At 52.2% G+C, this 12,462-nt stretch overlaps 1 protein-coding gene across 1 annotated transcript; it reads right to left on the bottom strand.

The window, feature by feature from the left end:
* Window positions 1–2,084: 2,084 nt before the first annotated feature.
* TIMM50 (translocase of inner mitochondrial membrane 50) lies at window positions 2,085–11,728 on the bottom strand. The gene is made up of 11 exons (XM_016209135.2): window positions 11,621–11,728; window positions 10,505–10,661; window positions 9,907–9,938; window positions 9,672–9,693; window positions 7,932–7,990; window positions 7,720–7,839; window positions 7,194–7,298; window positions 6,992–7,090; window positions 5,882–6,038; window positions 5,461–5,567; window positions 2,085–4,538 (listed from the first exon to the last, which is right to left on the bottom strand). Exons 1-11 carry the CDS (start codon window positions 11,726–11,728, stop codon window positions 4,437–4,439), a joined length of 1,068 nt encoding a protein of 355 aa, XP_016064621.1. The 3' UTR covers window positions 2,085–4,436.
* Window positions 11,729–12,462: the final 734 nt, after the last annotated feature.

Genomic DNA, 12,462 nt, shown 5'->3' with positions numbered 1-12,462 from the left:
TGTTCGTGCCTTTGTGATAGTGTAGCTAGGTGAGATTATGTGGCTGCACGTGTGTCTCAAATTGTATGTGGCTAAGCCTGTTTGTGAGGCTGTAAATAATTCTAAGATTCAGTGTGTGTGTGTGTGTGTGTACACACGCACGCCAGCACGTGCTGTACCTAAGAAGAGAATGGAGGTGTATGTGACTTCATGATTGTGTGACTTGCATGTGTAAAAGCATATGTGAGATCCCGGACCACTGGGTGTAGTCCACGTGAACCTGTGGTCTGTGCAGGTGCCTCTAGGTGGCCGTGGGGAAGGGGTGGGGGAAGGTCTGTGCAAGGCTGTGAATGAGGGTGTGTGTGTGAAGACCGAGTGTGCGAGGTCCATGGGTATAGCCGCACGTGGATTTGATGAAGATTCGGAGTTCTTTGTGGACGTGGACGTGTTTTCCCCTCCCCAAGACAAAGCCGCCCTCCCAACCCGCGTCATGGGTGCAGCAGACGCCCGGGCGCGGAGCCCGGCCGCGGAGGGGACTCCCAGCTGTATGCAAATGCCGCCATCTGCCGGGCGGCCGGCCCCGCCCCCTGCGGCCTGCAGCTGGGCCTCCCGTTTGGCCTCCGGAAGGTGTGAGGAGCAAATGGGCAGGAAATTCCATCTTCACATATCAAGGGCCCGCTCCCTCACTCCGAGATGAATGGGGTAGGGTCGGTGGGGCGGGGGAGACCCCCCAGAGCCCTCCAGAAATCCCTTAATAGTCCAGGACCACGGCAGGGAAAGCCAGTTAGGAGCAGATGTTCCAGCCCAGTCGCTCTGTGCCAGGTGCTAAGCAAAGCTCTCCCCCTGGATTAAGAATTTTCATACTTAGCGGCTAATTATAGGGAAAACACAGGTCCGATTTATGTTTTCTTCTTCAAGACTGAATAAAGCATAGCCCAGCAGTCAGGCATACAGCAAGTGCTTAGTGACTTTATGAAGAATTCAACCGAGGGCCATGGTCAAATTGTGCAGGGCATCCCAGGTTCCATTGCACAGCTTTGCCCTCTACTGGTTATATTCTCACCATTCAGACTTCACCTCCTGCGGGAGGCCTTCCCCAACACGCCACCCTCAGGCACCTCCTCTGAGTTCCCAGTCCCCTGGGATTCCTCTATCCCAACCCTGACCTCTGGGGTCTTTCTAAGCACACATCTGACCGTGTCACTCTCCTGCATAGAATCTTCCATGGCCTTTAAAATACTTCAAGATTCTAAGGTTATTTGAGGCCCCCCTTCCACATCCCCCCTACTCAAACAGGTCCTGTGGCCCCAAAGTAGTGCCACACCTTGTGGACCAATTACTGGGGGGCAAATTGGGCCCTGTAATGGGGTAGGTGGAGGTTGCTTCCTATGCAACATTCACATGGAATTTGGAGTCAATAGAACCAGCTGTGAGAGAAGGAAAATTCGTCTTAGATAATAACTTGGGAAGGTAACAGATTCCAGATCTGATACCTCAAAATTTTTAAATATTGTAAAAAGAGCCAGCCTTTATTGAAGGCCTGTGCTAGCTATAAGTGTTTCACGTGAATCCTCTCATGTCTCTGTGTGAAGTACTTTAAGGGATTTCTAAGCGTCTTTTTAGCTATTCAGGACTTTTCCTTATGCGCCCACAGAATGCCATGCTGAGGCGACATGTGAGCAAAGACCTAAAGGAGGGGAGTAAGCCATAGGGTCTGGGGGGCGGGGGTAACATCCATGGCAGAGACTATCAAGTGCTCCAAGGTGGCCACCATACCCGGCACACTCAGATATCCCCACGGCTTTCCTCATTTCATTTTGGTCTCAGCTCAAACACATCATCCCAAGTCCTTTCCTGACTGTTCCATCCCATCTAAAACAGCACCCCAAGTCCCCAACCCACTCCATCTCCTTACCATACCATACTTTTTTCTTCTTTTTTAAGAATAATTTTTAATTACTTTTTAGAGAAGGGAGAAACATTGATGAGAGAAACATCAGTTGGCTGCCTCCTGCATGCCTCCTACCAGGGATTAAGCCTGAAACTTGGGCATGTGCCCTGATGGGGAATTGAACCAGTAACCCTTCGGTGCACAAGATGACACTGAACCATACCAGCCAGGGCTATTTTTCTTTATGCATTTATTACCCCAATAGCTAACCATTGTCTGTCTTCTCCATGAGATTATCAGCTCCACCAGGTCAGTTTTTCTAATTTGTTCATCAATGCACTCTAGCCCCTAGAACAGGGCCTGGCAGTGGGTGCTTAGGAAACAGTGAATGAATAAGGGAGGCATTATTAATCTCTTATGAGAAAAAACTGAGAAGCCTGAGACCTTGTCCAGGATCACAGGGCTTGTGAATGATGTGTGACATGGGGATTCAGACCCTGTTGGGGTATGTCTTCACACTGGCCCAATCCTGCCCTTTGGATGATGCCATGATGCAGCCCTAGAGCGTTTCAGGAAAACATTCTAGGCCATGTACCATAAGCAGGGTCTCAGAGGCCACCTGTGCACAAGTCCAACTTTATCCTCCTCTCTTGCCCTCCAGCCTCGAGCAGGTGTGGCCTGAAAGCACCATCCCTGAGCCAGCACCAAGGTTGGGGGAGAGGCCTGGGGGCACCCACTGGGCACTGAAACATGCGCCACCCAGAGTGCCAGAGCCTTAATCTCCAGGGGCCACTTTTGACCACTGGGAGACAGAGGCCAGTGGGCAAACACACTTCCTTCTTTCATGCCCTGTGAGCAGACAGATCCCAGTTACATTTCAAAAGGCTCCTCAGGTTCCTGGGACTGTGTCAACCATGTGGTAGGCAAGCACACACTTGTGGTGGCTCTCCTTCCGTCTACGACTCACTCTTCCCAGGATCACCTTGCACAAACACATAAGCTTCAGTCTCCATCTTTTGGTTAAAAGTCTCCAATTCTCAAAGATATGGGGGGGAGGGGAACAACTGCAGGCCACTTCCTCAATCCTGTGGAGGTCCTCAAGCTAGGGAGTCCTAGGGACATCAAGAAATCATTCCCTACATTATAGACAGTACACCCTGGAGTTGGAGGGTGCATATCTTCTTTCTTTATGGACATCTGTGCGCCTTTTAAAAAACCTAGAGTTCAGAAGTTCAACCTGGTCTACACAGTTTCAAATACAATTATTATAACCACCACCAGAGAAGGTCTCTCTAAAATATTTAACTGGTACTAGCACTAAATGCTGTCTGGAGGAGAGGGTGGGACAGCAGCAGGAGGGGCCAACAAAATGTACAGGTTATTTCAATCTGTGAATAACCAGTATGGCCTGATAACAAGCCCATGTGAGTATACATATAGCTTGAATAGGAACTGTCCCATTTAACCCACCTACCCACTCTACTAAGATAGGTACTGTCGTCACCTCCATTTTACAGCTGAGGAAACTGAGGCAGAAAGGTGCCTTGCCCAAAGTTCACACAGCTACCATCTGAGAGCCTACAGAGTGTCTCCCTCAGCCCTCAAGCCTAGTGGGGGGTAGGTGCTATTATTATTCTTTTATAAATGTGGAAACTGAGGCAATGAGAGGTGAAGTAACTTGCCCAACATCAGTCAGATAGCGGTAGAGCCTGGATTTGAACTTAAGACAGTCTGGAATTCATACTCTTAAATAGTAAGTGCTGTCCAATGCAGGACCCAGGAGCCACATGTAGCTTTTAAAATTTAAATTAAAATAAAACAAAATTTAAAATTCCACTCCTCAGTTACCCTGGCTACATTTCAAGTACTCAATAGCTCCCTCCCCTCGTGGCCACTGGACAGTGCAAACACAGAACAGTATAAACATGCATAAAGTTCCACTGAGAGTGCTGCTATAGTCTGCCTCTTTTAATTAGAAGCCAAACATTTAAGTGCTGGAGATTTAATATAAAAATCCCAATTTTTGGCTTCCACCGAAAATCAGAAGATCAATCAACTCTATACCCACCTTTCCATGGGGCTACAGCCAGCAGAGCTGAGCAGCAGCTGCTCTCTTGAGATGGGGCCATCTTTGCCCACCAGAGTCCACTGAGCCCATGCTTCACACATTTACACAGCAGCCTAGCAGCTACCTGTCTTTAACCCCCCAGGGCAGCCCTCACTTCTTTTTTCCAAAGATGGGGAATTTGTGGCCAGAAAGGGAGATACACTTTTTGCAGATCACACAGTACATGGGAAGACTTAGCCAGAGCAGGGGCCCAGGTTTTCAGATTCCCAGGCCTGGGTTAGAAACCAGCCCTGATCTACCAAAGCACCCACTTTGTGCTTGGCAGCTGATCAGCCACTCAGACCTCACCCCGATGGCCCCATCTGGAGACTCTCCGGACACAGGAGTATGGCATCTGGGATGGACTTTATTGGACATATGGCTGTCCAAGCCGTGGTCTGGGAGCACTGCAGCCTGAGATCCAGGACCCAAGCACTGAGTTTGAGGAGGGCCCAGAAGTCAGGGCTGTTTGGAGCGAGGCCACAAGCGGCTGGTGAGAGAGCTGAAGAAGAGGTTCTGCTTGCTGGACTTGGAGAGCTCGGCCAGGCGCTGCTGCTCCTCCTGGGGTCAGGGCACAGATGGGGGAGGGGGAAAGTCAGCCAGGGTGAGCAGAGCCTTCTCCCAGACTCCCTGGTCCCCAGCCCTCAGCCCAGGAGCAACCTTCCTTAAACCTCTGCCCAGCCCAGATCCCTTTCCCCAAACCCCTAACCCACCAGCCCAGACCCCAAGAACCCAGCCCAGACACTGGCAGGAGCCAGCTCTGAGCCACAGGAGCCCAGACTCAAATCCCAGTACTCATGATCCCCTTCCCCAGGTCCCTGGGGGTTCATCTCCTCAACCCTGGGAACCTATTTACCCTAACGTGGATGCTGGTGAGACTCTAAGCCCTTTACCAGACTACACTGTTCTGCTCCCTGGGCCCCCAGTAACTAGTCCTGACCCCTATGACCTCTGTGTGGATGCTGCAGGATCCCAGGCCCAAATCTCCCAGGTACTCCGGCCCTACTCCAAGGACCCAACCCAGAATCTAGCCAACCTCAGCTCAGATCCCACGGAATCTCTTTCCTAGACTCAATCCATACTCTTAGCCCTACTTCCAAGTCACCAGGATTACATTAGACCACCAGAACTCCTTCTCCAGACCCTTGGGCCAAGTGTCCATGGATCCCCTTCCCAGACCTGATCCAACTCATGGTCCACAAAAAACTGGGGCCCGCAGACCACCTCGAGATGATCAAGGACAACCCCTCTCCCAGATCTATCTCAAATGCTTGGTGTTTCCTGCCTCCTTTTCTCAGAGCAGGTGCAGAATCAATTTGCCCGTCATTACAAGGGCCCTACAAGACATGTGGTATGGAAGAGAAGGTATTTGCTCAAGGTCACATAGCCCACAGCAGAGCCAGACTGCTCCAGGGCTCCATCTTCAGGAGCCTGGGGAACTGCTCTGATGTTCCCAACCTAGGCTGGGGATCTGCGTACCCACCTGCTCTAGCCGGCTTTGCCGCTGTTTGAAAGCCTCCAGCGGGTCATCCTCCAGGGCATAGTGCTCCAGCACGGTCCGCACATCCTCCACACCGTTCAATGCGATGGCTGGGGGCACAGCAGGTAGGGGTCAGACAGGCTGAAGGCCTGAGGCAGGCAGGCCCATAAGGGTAAAGATCAGATACTAACGAGGGGATCAGTGCTACCTGGAACGCTTCTCAACACTTTAAAAGGGCTCCCCTAAACATTCCTGAGGAGCACCCCAAACATTCTAAGAAGCTTCCCAAGATTGCAAGATGCTTGTGGACCTCCTACATCTCAAGTAGAGTACCCAGCAAAAACAAGCCAGAATCAAGTGGCTAACATTCCTCTTGAGGGTCAAAGGCTCTAGGGTCAGAGGCCAGGTCAGGGGTCAGCCTCACTCTTGAGGAAGGCAGATAGGTCCAACAAGACCCGGTCATCAGAGTTGCCATCCCAGGGCCTCAGTGCGACACCATTGTAGGGCTGTAGGCGGAAGGCTTCCTTCTTGCAGTCCACAACCACTACACGGGCTGGGTCCCGGTTCAGACAGGAAATGTCCTAGAAGTGGGTGATTAGTTAGGTCAAAGCCTATGCCCCTTCCCTCCCAACCAGGAACCCAGAGGGAGAGGGAGAAGGAGAAGGAGAGGGAGAGGGAGAGACAGAGACAGACAGACAGACACACACACACCATTGCACACTGGGATCACCATGAAGAAGCCCTCCCAAAGACCAGGCTGGGGTGATGGCATCAAATCCCCCAGGGAGCTAGTCACACAAATTCCTGGACCCAGGGCCCAGTGCATAGACAGGTTGATTTGGAGGTTCCCTGGGGAGGGAGCCAGACACTTGTGTGTTCAACCACTGCCCCAAGTGACTGTGACATGTTGAAAGTTTGTGAACCTCTCACCCAGACAGAGGTGCAGACAGATCTATAGATACACAGGGACTCACTGAAAGACAGGTACCCAGACAAAGACCCTTCAAAACCCTTAATCGCAGCTCACATCCTTCTGAACCTTGAAGAACTATGTAAACCCACCAACATACAGTGAGAAACCTAAAAGACATCTAAACATATGGGAACCTGGGCCCAGACCCACAAAGAGACCCATTCACAGAACTCCTGGACCCGTGGATGTATTGCTGGTGACAGCAACAGACCCCAGGTCAAACAAACCCAACACGGTCTCAGATAAGATACTATAATTACAGTCCCAAAGACTCAGTTCCAGACACAGAAAAAAAAACAGCTTCCAAACCTCATGTCCCGACCCCTTGCCTCTCTTTGGGGAGACCCCTATTTCCCCCCACTCCCACTGACAGATTCTGAGGAAGGGAGAAGAGCCCAGAGGCCCAGTCCAGACTGGGGGCGAGCTGGTGTCCAGCCAGAATCAGAACTGGAGCACACCCAGAAGCAGGACTGACACTAAGGTCAGAGCTGGGTCCTCTTTCCCTCAGGAAGTGCCAGTCCCCCCAACCCCAGGGATCCACCCATGGCCCCCACATGGCACCTTCACATGGTGCCCATCCATGTATCGGGTGGCGTCCCGGAAGAGGCGGTAGGAGATGAAGCCGTGGGGATCCACACTGTCGATGAGTGGGAACGCAGTCTGGAGTACAATGGAGGGGGAACAAGGTCCGACTGAGCCACAGCCCTGCAGCTCTCTCGTACCTCCCCATGTCGACCACCCCTCCCCTACAACAGGGCCTCACCATGCCAGTCTCTGATGTAAAGATGACGATTTCATACAAAGGGGCAAGCTGCTGGAATAAGGTCTCAATGCCTGGACGTTTCTTAAATCTCCAGCCAGTGGCCAACTGTGGAGGCAATGAGAACAGTGAATACTAAGACCCAGAGGTCTCCAGAGTCCCCAAGAGAACAAAGACCCAGCCTTAGGGGTTCCCAGAACCAGCATGCTCTTCCGTCTTTAAGGTGCAGGGGGGTTCAGAAGTACATGGCTGTGACTATGGGAGTATGGAGGGTCTGGGTCCCAGAATAACAACTGGCTCTTCTATAGCACTTACCGTATGCCAAGGCACACTTACAAGCTAAGAGGTGGGGAGTATCACAGTTGAGGAAAGAGGCAATGAGGATGATACCTCCTCCCCAAGATTACACAGCAGCGCTTGGGCTAAACCCCAGACTGGCTCCAGAGTTTATGCTCCTAACCACATCATCATGATCTGGCCACCCAGGTCTATCCAGTGTCCCCAACCCGTTGCCTTCCCCAGGACACACCGACCACTCAGGGTGTAAGAGGACGCCAGTGAGCTCCAAGACCAGTGTGTAGGGTGGCTGGTAGTACGGCTCTCGCAGAGGGTCTGGGAGAAGGCAGGGGCTGGTGGGCTCGATGATCATCTGTGGTACAGGGACAGAATGGGGGCATTCAGACAAGGAACAGGTAGCTGGGGAATGAAGGGATAGGGACTGGGCCCAGGGCTCCTGCTCACCTGTCTATAATCTTTGAAATATTTGTATGTCCGGCGCAATTGCTGTACCAGAATTGGATCTAGAACACCAGAGCACAAAGGGATTCCAAGATAAGCCACTGTTTAACCCCTGGACAAACCAGGGCTTTACTTATCTACCAGATACAAATAGGTCTACATACCCACCTGGTTTGAACCAGCTCATTTCTAAGTCCAAAGGTAGAAAGGCAATGACATAACCACCAGACAGGAACAAATATATTTATTCATCTGCCCAGTTTTAACATAAATACTTCTATCCACACCCCACCCCAGGTATAAAATAGAATGTTTATACATCTGCCCACTTAAAGCCCACTTATAACTCTGTTGACTTGATGCCACTATATTTAGTGCATTTGGAACCACTAGGCTTCCAGATCTGTCTCCTTTAAGCCAGTATGCTGAGCCTAGTTAAAAAACAATGGACATGCCCTGGCCAGTGTGGCTCAGCGGCTAGAGAGTCGGCCTGTGCACCGAAGGGTCTCGGGTTTGATTCCTGGTCAGCGGCACGTACCTGTGTTGTAGGCTTGCTCCCCGTGCCCGGTTGGGGTGCGTGCAGGAGGCAACCAGTCAATGTGTCTCTCTCACACTGATGTTTCTCTCTCTCTTCCCACCTCCCTCTTTCCCTCCTACTCTCTCTGAAAAGCAATGAAGAAAATATCCTCAGGTAAGGATTAACAAAAACAAACGAAAAATGACAGATATATGCACACGTTATGTACTTTAAGTCGTTGTTCTCAACTAGGAACAATTTTGTCTCCCACTCTTCCCAGGAAATTTGGCAATGTCTGGAGACATTTTTTTTATTGTCAGAATACTGGCATCTAGTATGTTGGGGCCCAGGATGCTGCTAAACATCCTACAATGGACAGGACACCTCCCACAACAAAGAATTATCTGGTCCAAAGTATCAACAGGGCCAAGACTGAAAAATCCTGGTTTAACTGAATGTACTGAATCCAGTTTAAGGCAGAAAACTTACATAATTGCCTACTTCAACGCAGTATTTTTAGTTTTAAAAACCAAAACACTGAAACCAGTTAAGCTAGTAAACACATAGCTTAATCCTGCTTGTTTACCTAACCAGTTAAAATCAGTATATTGATTTGTTTAAACCAGTAGGATTCTGTTCCTGCCCAGTTTAAAACAATGTATCAACATGCCAGTTTGCAAATTTCCCCAGCACAAACAGGTGGCTTTCTGGACCTACTAATTTTATTTTTCTCCTGGCTCTTTAAGAAGGGCCAGGTGTGACTCTCTACTATCCAATTTGTCAGAAAAACTCCACCAAAAGCTGGTTAACTAAAAGCAGGAGGGCGGGAGGAGGCATTGTTTTGGAAATGAGGAGTTGGATGGGGTAGGGGCTTGAGGGGGAAAAAAGAGGCTGTCATAAAGAGGAGGGAGTTAGGGGCCGCATATGCTTAGATCTAAGGCACAGGAAGCCATGTGTGTCTGCCAATAGTGCCTTCTCCCCAAGCACTCCCACCCCAGACTCCCCTCCCCCACCTGTCCCTGACCATCTGCTCCTGGGTTGAGGGGCCAGGGAAGGGGACTAGGGCTTTGTAACATCCCTCGCCTGAAAGCCACCCAGCTGCTGACTCCCCTATCCCCCAGTAGGAGGAGGAGGGGCCAGGGGCACCATATGGGCAGGGCAACATCCCTGCAAATGGAAGAGTAGGGAGGGTCAGAGGACCCCAGAATTTGTGCTTGTTTACTCACCATTGTCGAATTCATCAGGAATCTATGAGGTAGAGAGAAAAACAGGGTTTGGGATGGCAGAGGCAAAACCCCATCACACCCAAAAAAGGAATCTCCAGGGCCCTGGAAGGAGTAGGCAAAGGTGCCTGGGAGGGAGAGACTCACCCCAGACCAGGAATGAGCCTGAACAGACCAAAGGGGAGAGCACCCACAGGACAGGACCCCTGGGAAGACTCTGGGTCTCTTTCCCCCTCACCTTGGCACCAGTTTCATCCACAGAGTTGTTTCCTGAAAGGAAGACAGGGATGAATAAGAGGAATGGGAACCCTGTCTCCTGGGCCTTGAGGGAGGAAGCAAGCAGGGGGCCTGGACTCTTGGGTGTCATGGAAGAGGGCTTGAAACATGGTCTCCTAAGATTGAGAGGAGGGGCCAGGGAAGGGGACTGGGGCTTTGTAATGGATCCCTGGGTCTCTGAGAAGAAGGAATGGGGCAGGGTGTCCTGAGTCTCTGAGGGATAAAGGGACTAGGGGAGGCTGAAATTTTGGGTGGAGAGGAAAGAGGCAGCTTAAGAGGCTAGTCCAGGCCTATCCTTCCCCATCTTTCCCTCTTCCAATTGATTCCCTGTAGCCTAGTGCAGAAACCAACTAGAAACAGTGGCATCTTGAGCACGGGATTAGAAGGGGAAAAAAAGGAGATTTCCCCCTTTCCAAGGTAGAAGGTCTAGTTGGCTGTCCTATTGTGGGAGAAACCAGGGAATGATGGTGGGTAAAGCCCTTAGGGTAAAGATGGGAAGGTTCTGCGGGAGAATAAAGAGCCAACAGAACAAAACTTCAGGACAGGAATATGTCCCTCACCGAAGATATAGACGACACTCACGGTCCCACCGGCCCCAAGCAGCCCAGCAAGCCAGAGTGCGACTTTTTTCGCATAGCTGGGACCCTCCTTGCCCCGCTGTTGCTGTGACCCCTGGGCCTGGGCCTTAGTGCTGGGGTGGCTCCCAATCTCCTTGGCCTACAATTGAGAAGGGACAGGTTAGCCAAGTAGGAAGAAAGAGAAGTCAGGATGGTTCCCACAGCCTGGTCGGTTGAGTGAAGGTTGGGAGCCAGGAAGCAGACACCCACATAGCCTGTGAGGTTGAGTCCCTGGAGGGGCAGCCAGGAGATTAACTGGGTCTCTCAGAGGGGTCAAGAAATACTGTCCAGCACCAGGATCCCAAGGATTCAAAAGCTGATAGGCCAGGTGCCCAGGAGCCTGAAGGCAAAGGACTGGAGAACCTGGAGCCCAGAAAAGCAGGGCAGGGAAATGAGATTAGGGAGCCTGGCTGAACACTGGGATGCCAGGAGCAAGCCAATGGAGGGCACACGAGGGGATAGAACGGGGAGTTAAGGCATCCTGATGTCTGGGGCTCAGGATATAGAGGGAAAGAGACTGCTAGCGGGGGCGGGGGCGGGGGTGGGGGTGGGGGTGGGGGGGTGGGAGGCGCAATCGCTTGTCTGGGGATTGGGGAAGTAGGGCACGGAAGTGATGGACCTGGAGGTCAGAAAGGCTGGTTCTCAGTCAATATCGAGGCAGGGCAAATCAAAAGTCCAAACATCTACTTCACTAACACCACTACCGCGGGGAAATTACCCCGAATGCCAGGCTGGGATCCCAGTGTCCCGAGTCCCTTCTCCTCAAGTTATTACCTGAGAGGTCACTGAGGTGAGGAACAGGTGACCCTCCTCCCCCAGCACCCACGTGGTGTCCAAAGGAAGTGGAGTCCAGGGAACGTACTTAAGTTCCCAGCAGCTAGCCCTGGGGAGCAAGTGTTGGCCACCCCCGGAGGCTGGGAAAAGCCCCGAAACGCGGGGGGCGTTCCATTCAGCACCCTGAGGTGCTGCGTCCCAGAACCCTCGGGCGGCGGCCCGAGAACTCCCCCCAGAACTCCAGGAAGGGGCTCCGCACCGGGAGCCCACCACGGTTCTGCTCACCTGGTCTGAGGACCCGGGGGGAGGCGACACCACCCTCGCGCATAAGCCCCGCGCGCCGAGCCGGAGCCCGCTCCGCAAGCGTAGGGCCAGCACCGCCGAGGCCGCCATCTTACCCTGACGTCACGCGGTCCCGCCCCCTCGCCCCCCCTCTCGTGCGGAGCAGGGGCTTCGGCCAATGGGGGCGCAGGGGTGGGAGCGCTGGACGGCAGCTCGAGAGAGACAAAGGGCTGCGGGCGGACAGCCGCGGGCGTGCCAGGCTAAGGCGGCCGTCCCGCGGCTCCCCGCGCGCCTACGGGGACTGAGAGTCAGCCCGCTCCACGCCCCGGCTACAGACCCTGCTCAGAGGTAAAGCTGAGCCCGTAATGAAGAAATCCTAGGCTGCCAGCCCACAATCTCGCTTCCTCAACGTAGAGCGGAGAAGCCATCTGTCTACTCTCCTATTCTCAGAGCCCTTTCTTGTCCTTCCTCCCATGAGCGTCTTCTCAGCGGTCTGGAAGGCCAACCATTTCATGGGGACCTGCCGAAGGAACAGCGGCCACGTCGGGTGAGGTCGGGAATGCGGGAAATCAACGAATTAGCGGCCACAGGTAGCCACGATGGCTCTCCTTCAAATTCTTTTGAGGGGGGAAAAGTCTGATGGCATTTATGTAAACTTTAAAAACATGCAAAACCACCATGTAACATTTAGGGGTAAATACGATGGTAGTAAAAGAACAGTTAGTCAAAAGACAAACGGAATTAAGGGTTGTGGATACCTGTGGAGGGAATGGACGGAGGCAGGGTGGGGGTGGGGGGGTGTTGCTAAAGTGGGTCCTTATTTGGTACACACAGTTTCCTAAACT

The sequence above is a fragment of the Miniopterus natalensis genome, chromosome 18 (genome assembly GCF_054644295.1).
Source record: "Miniopterus natalensis isolate mMinNat1 chromosome 18, mMinNat1.hap1, whole genome shotgun sequence".
In the NCBI taxonomy this organism is placed as follows: Eukaryota; Metazoa; Chordata; class Mammalia; order Chiroptera; family Miniopteridae; genus Miniopterus; species Miniopterus natalensis.
This window is presented reverse-complemented; position numbering and strand designations above follow the sequence as displayed.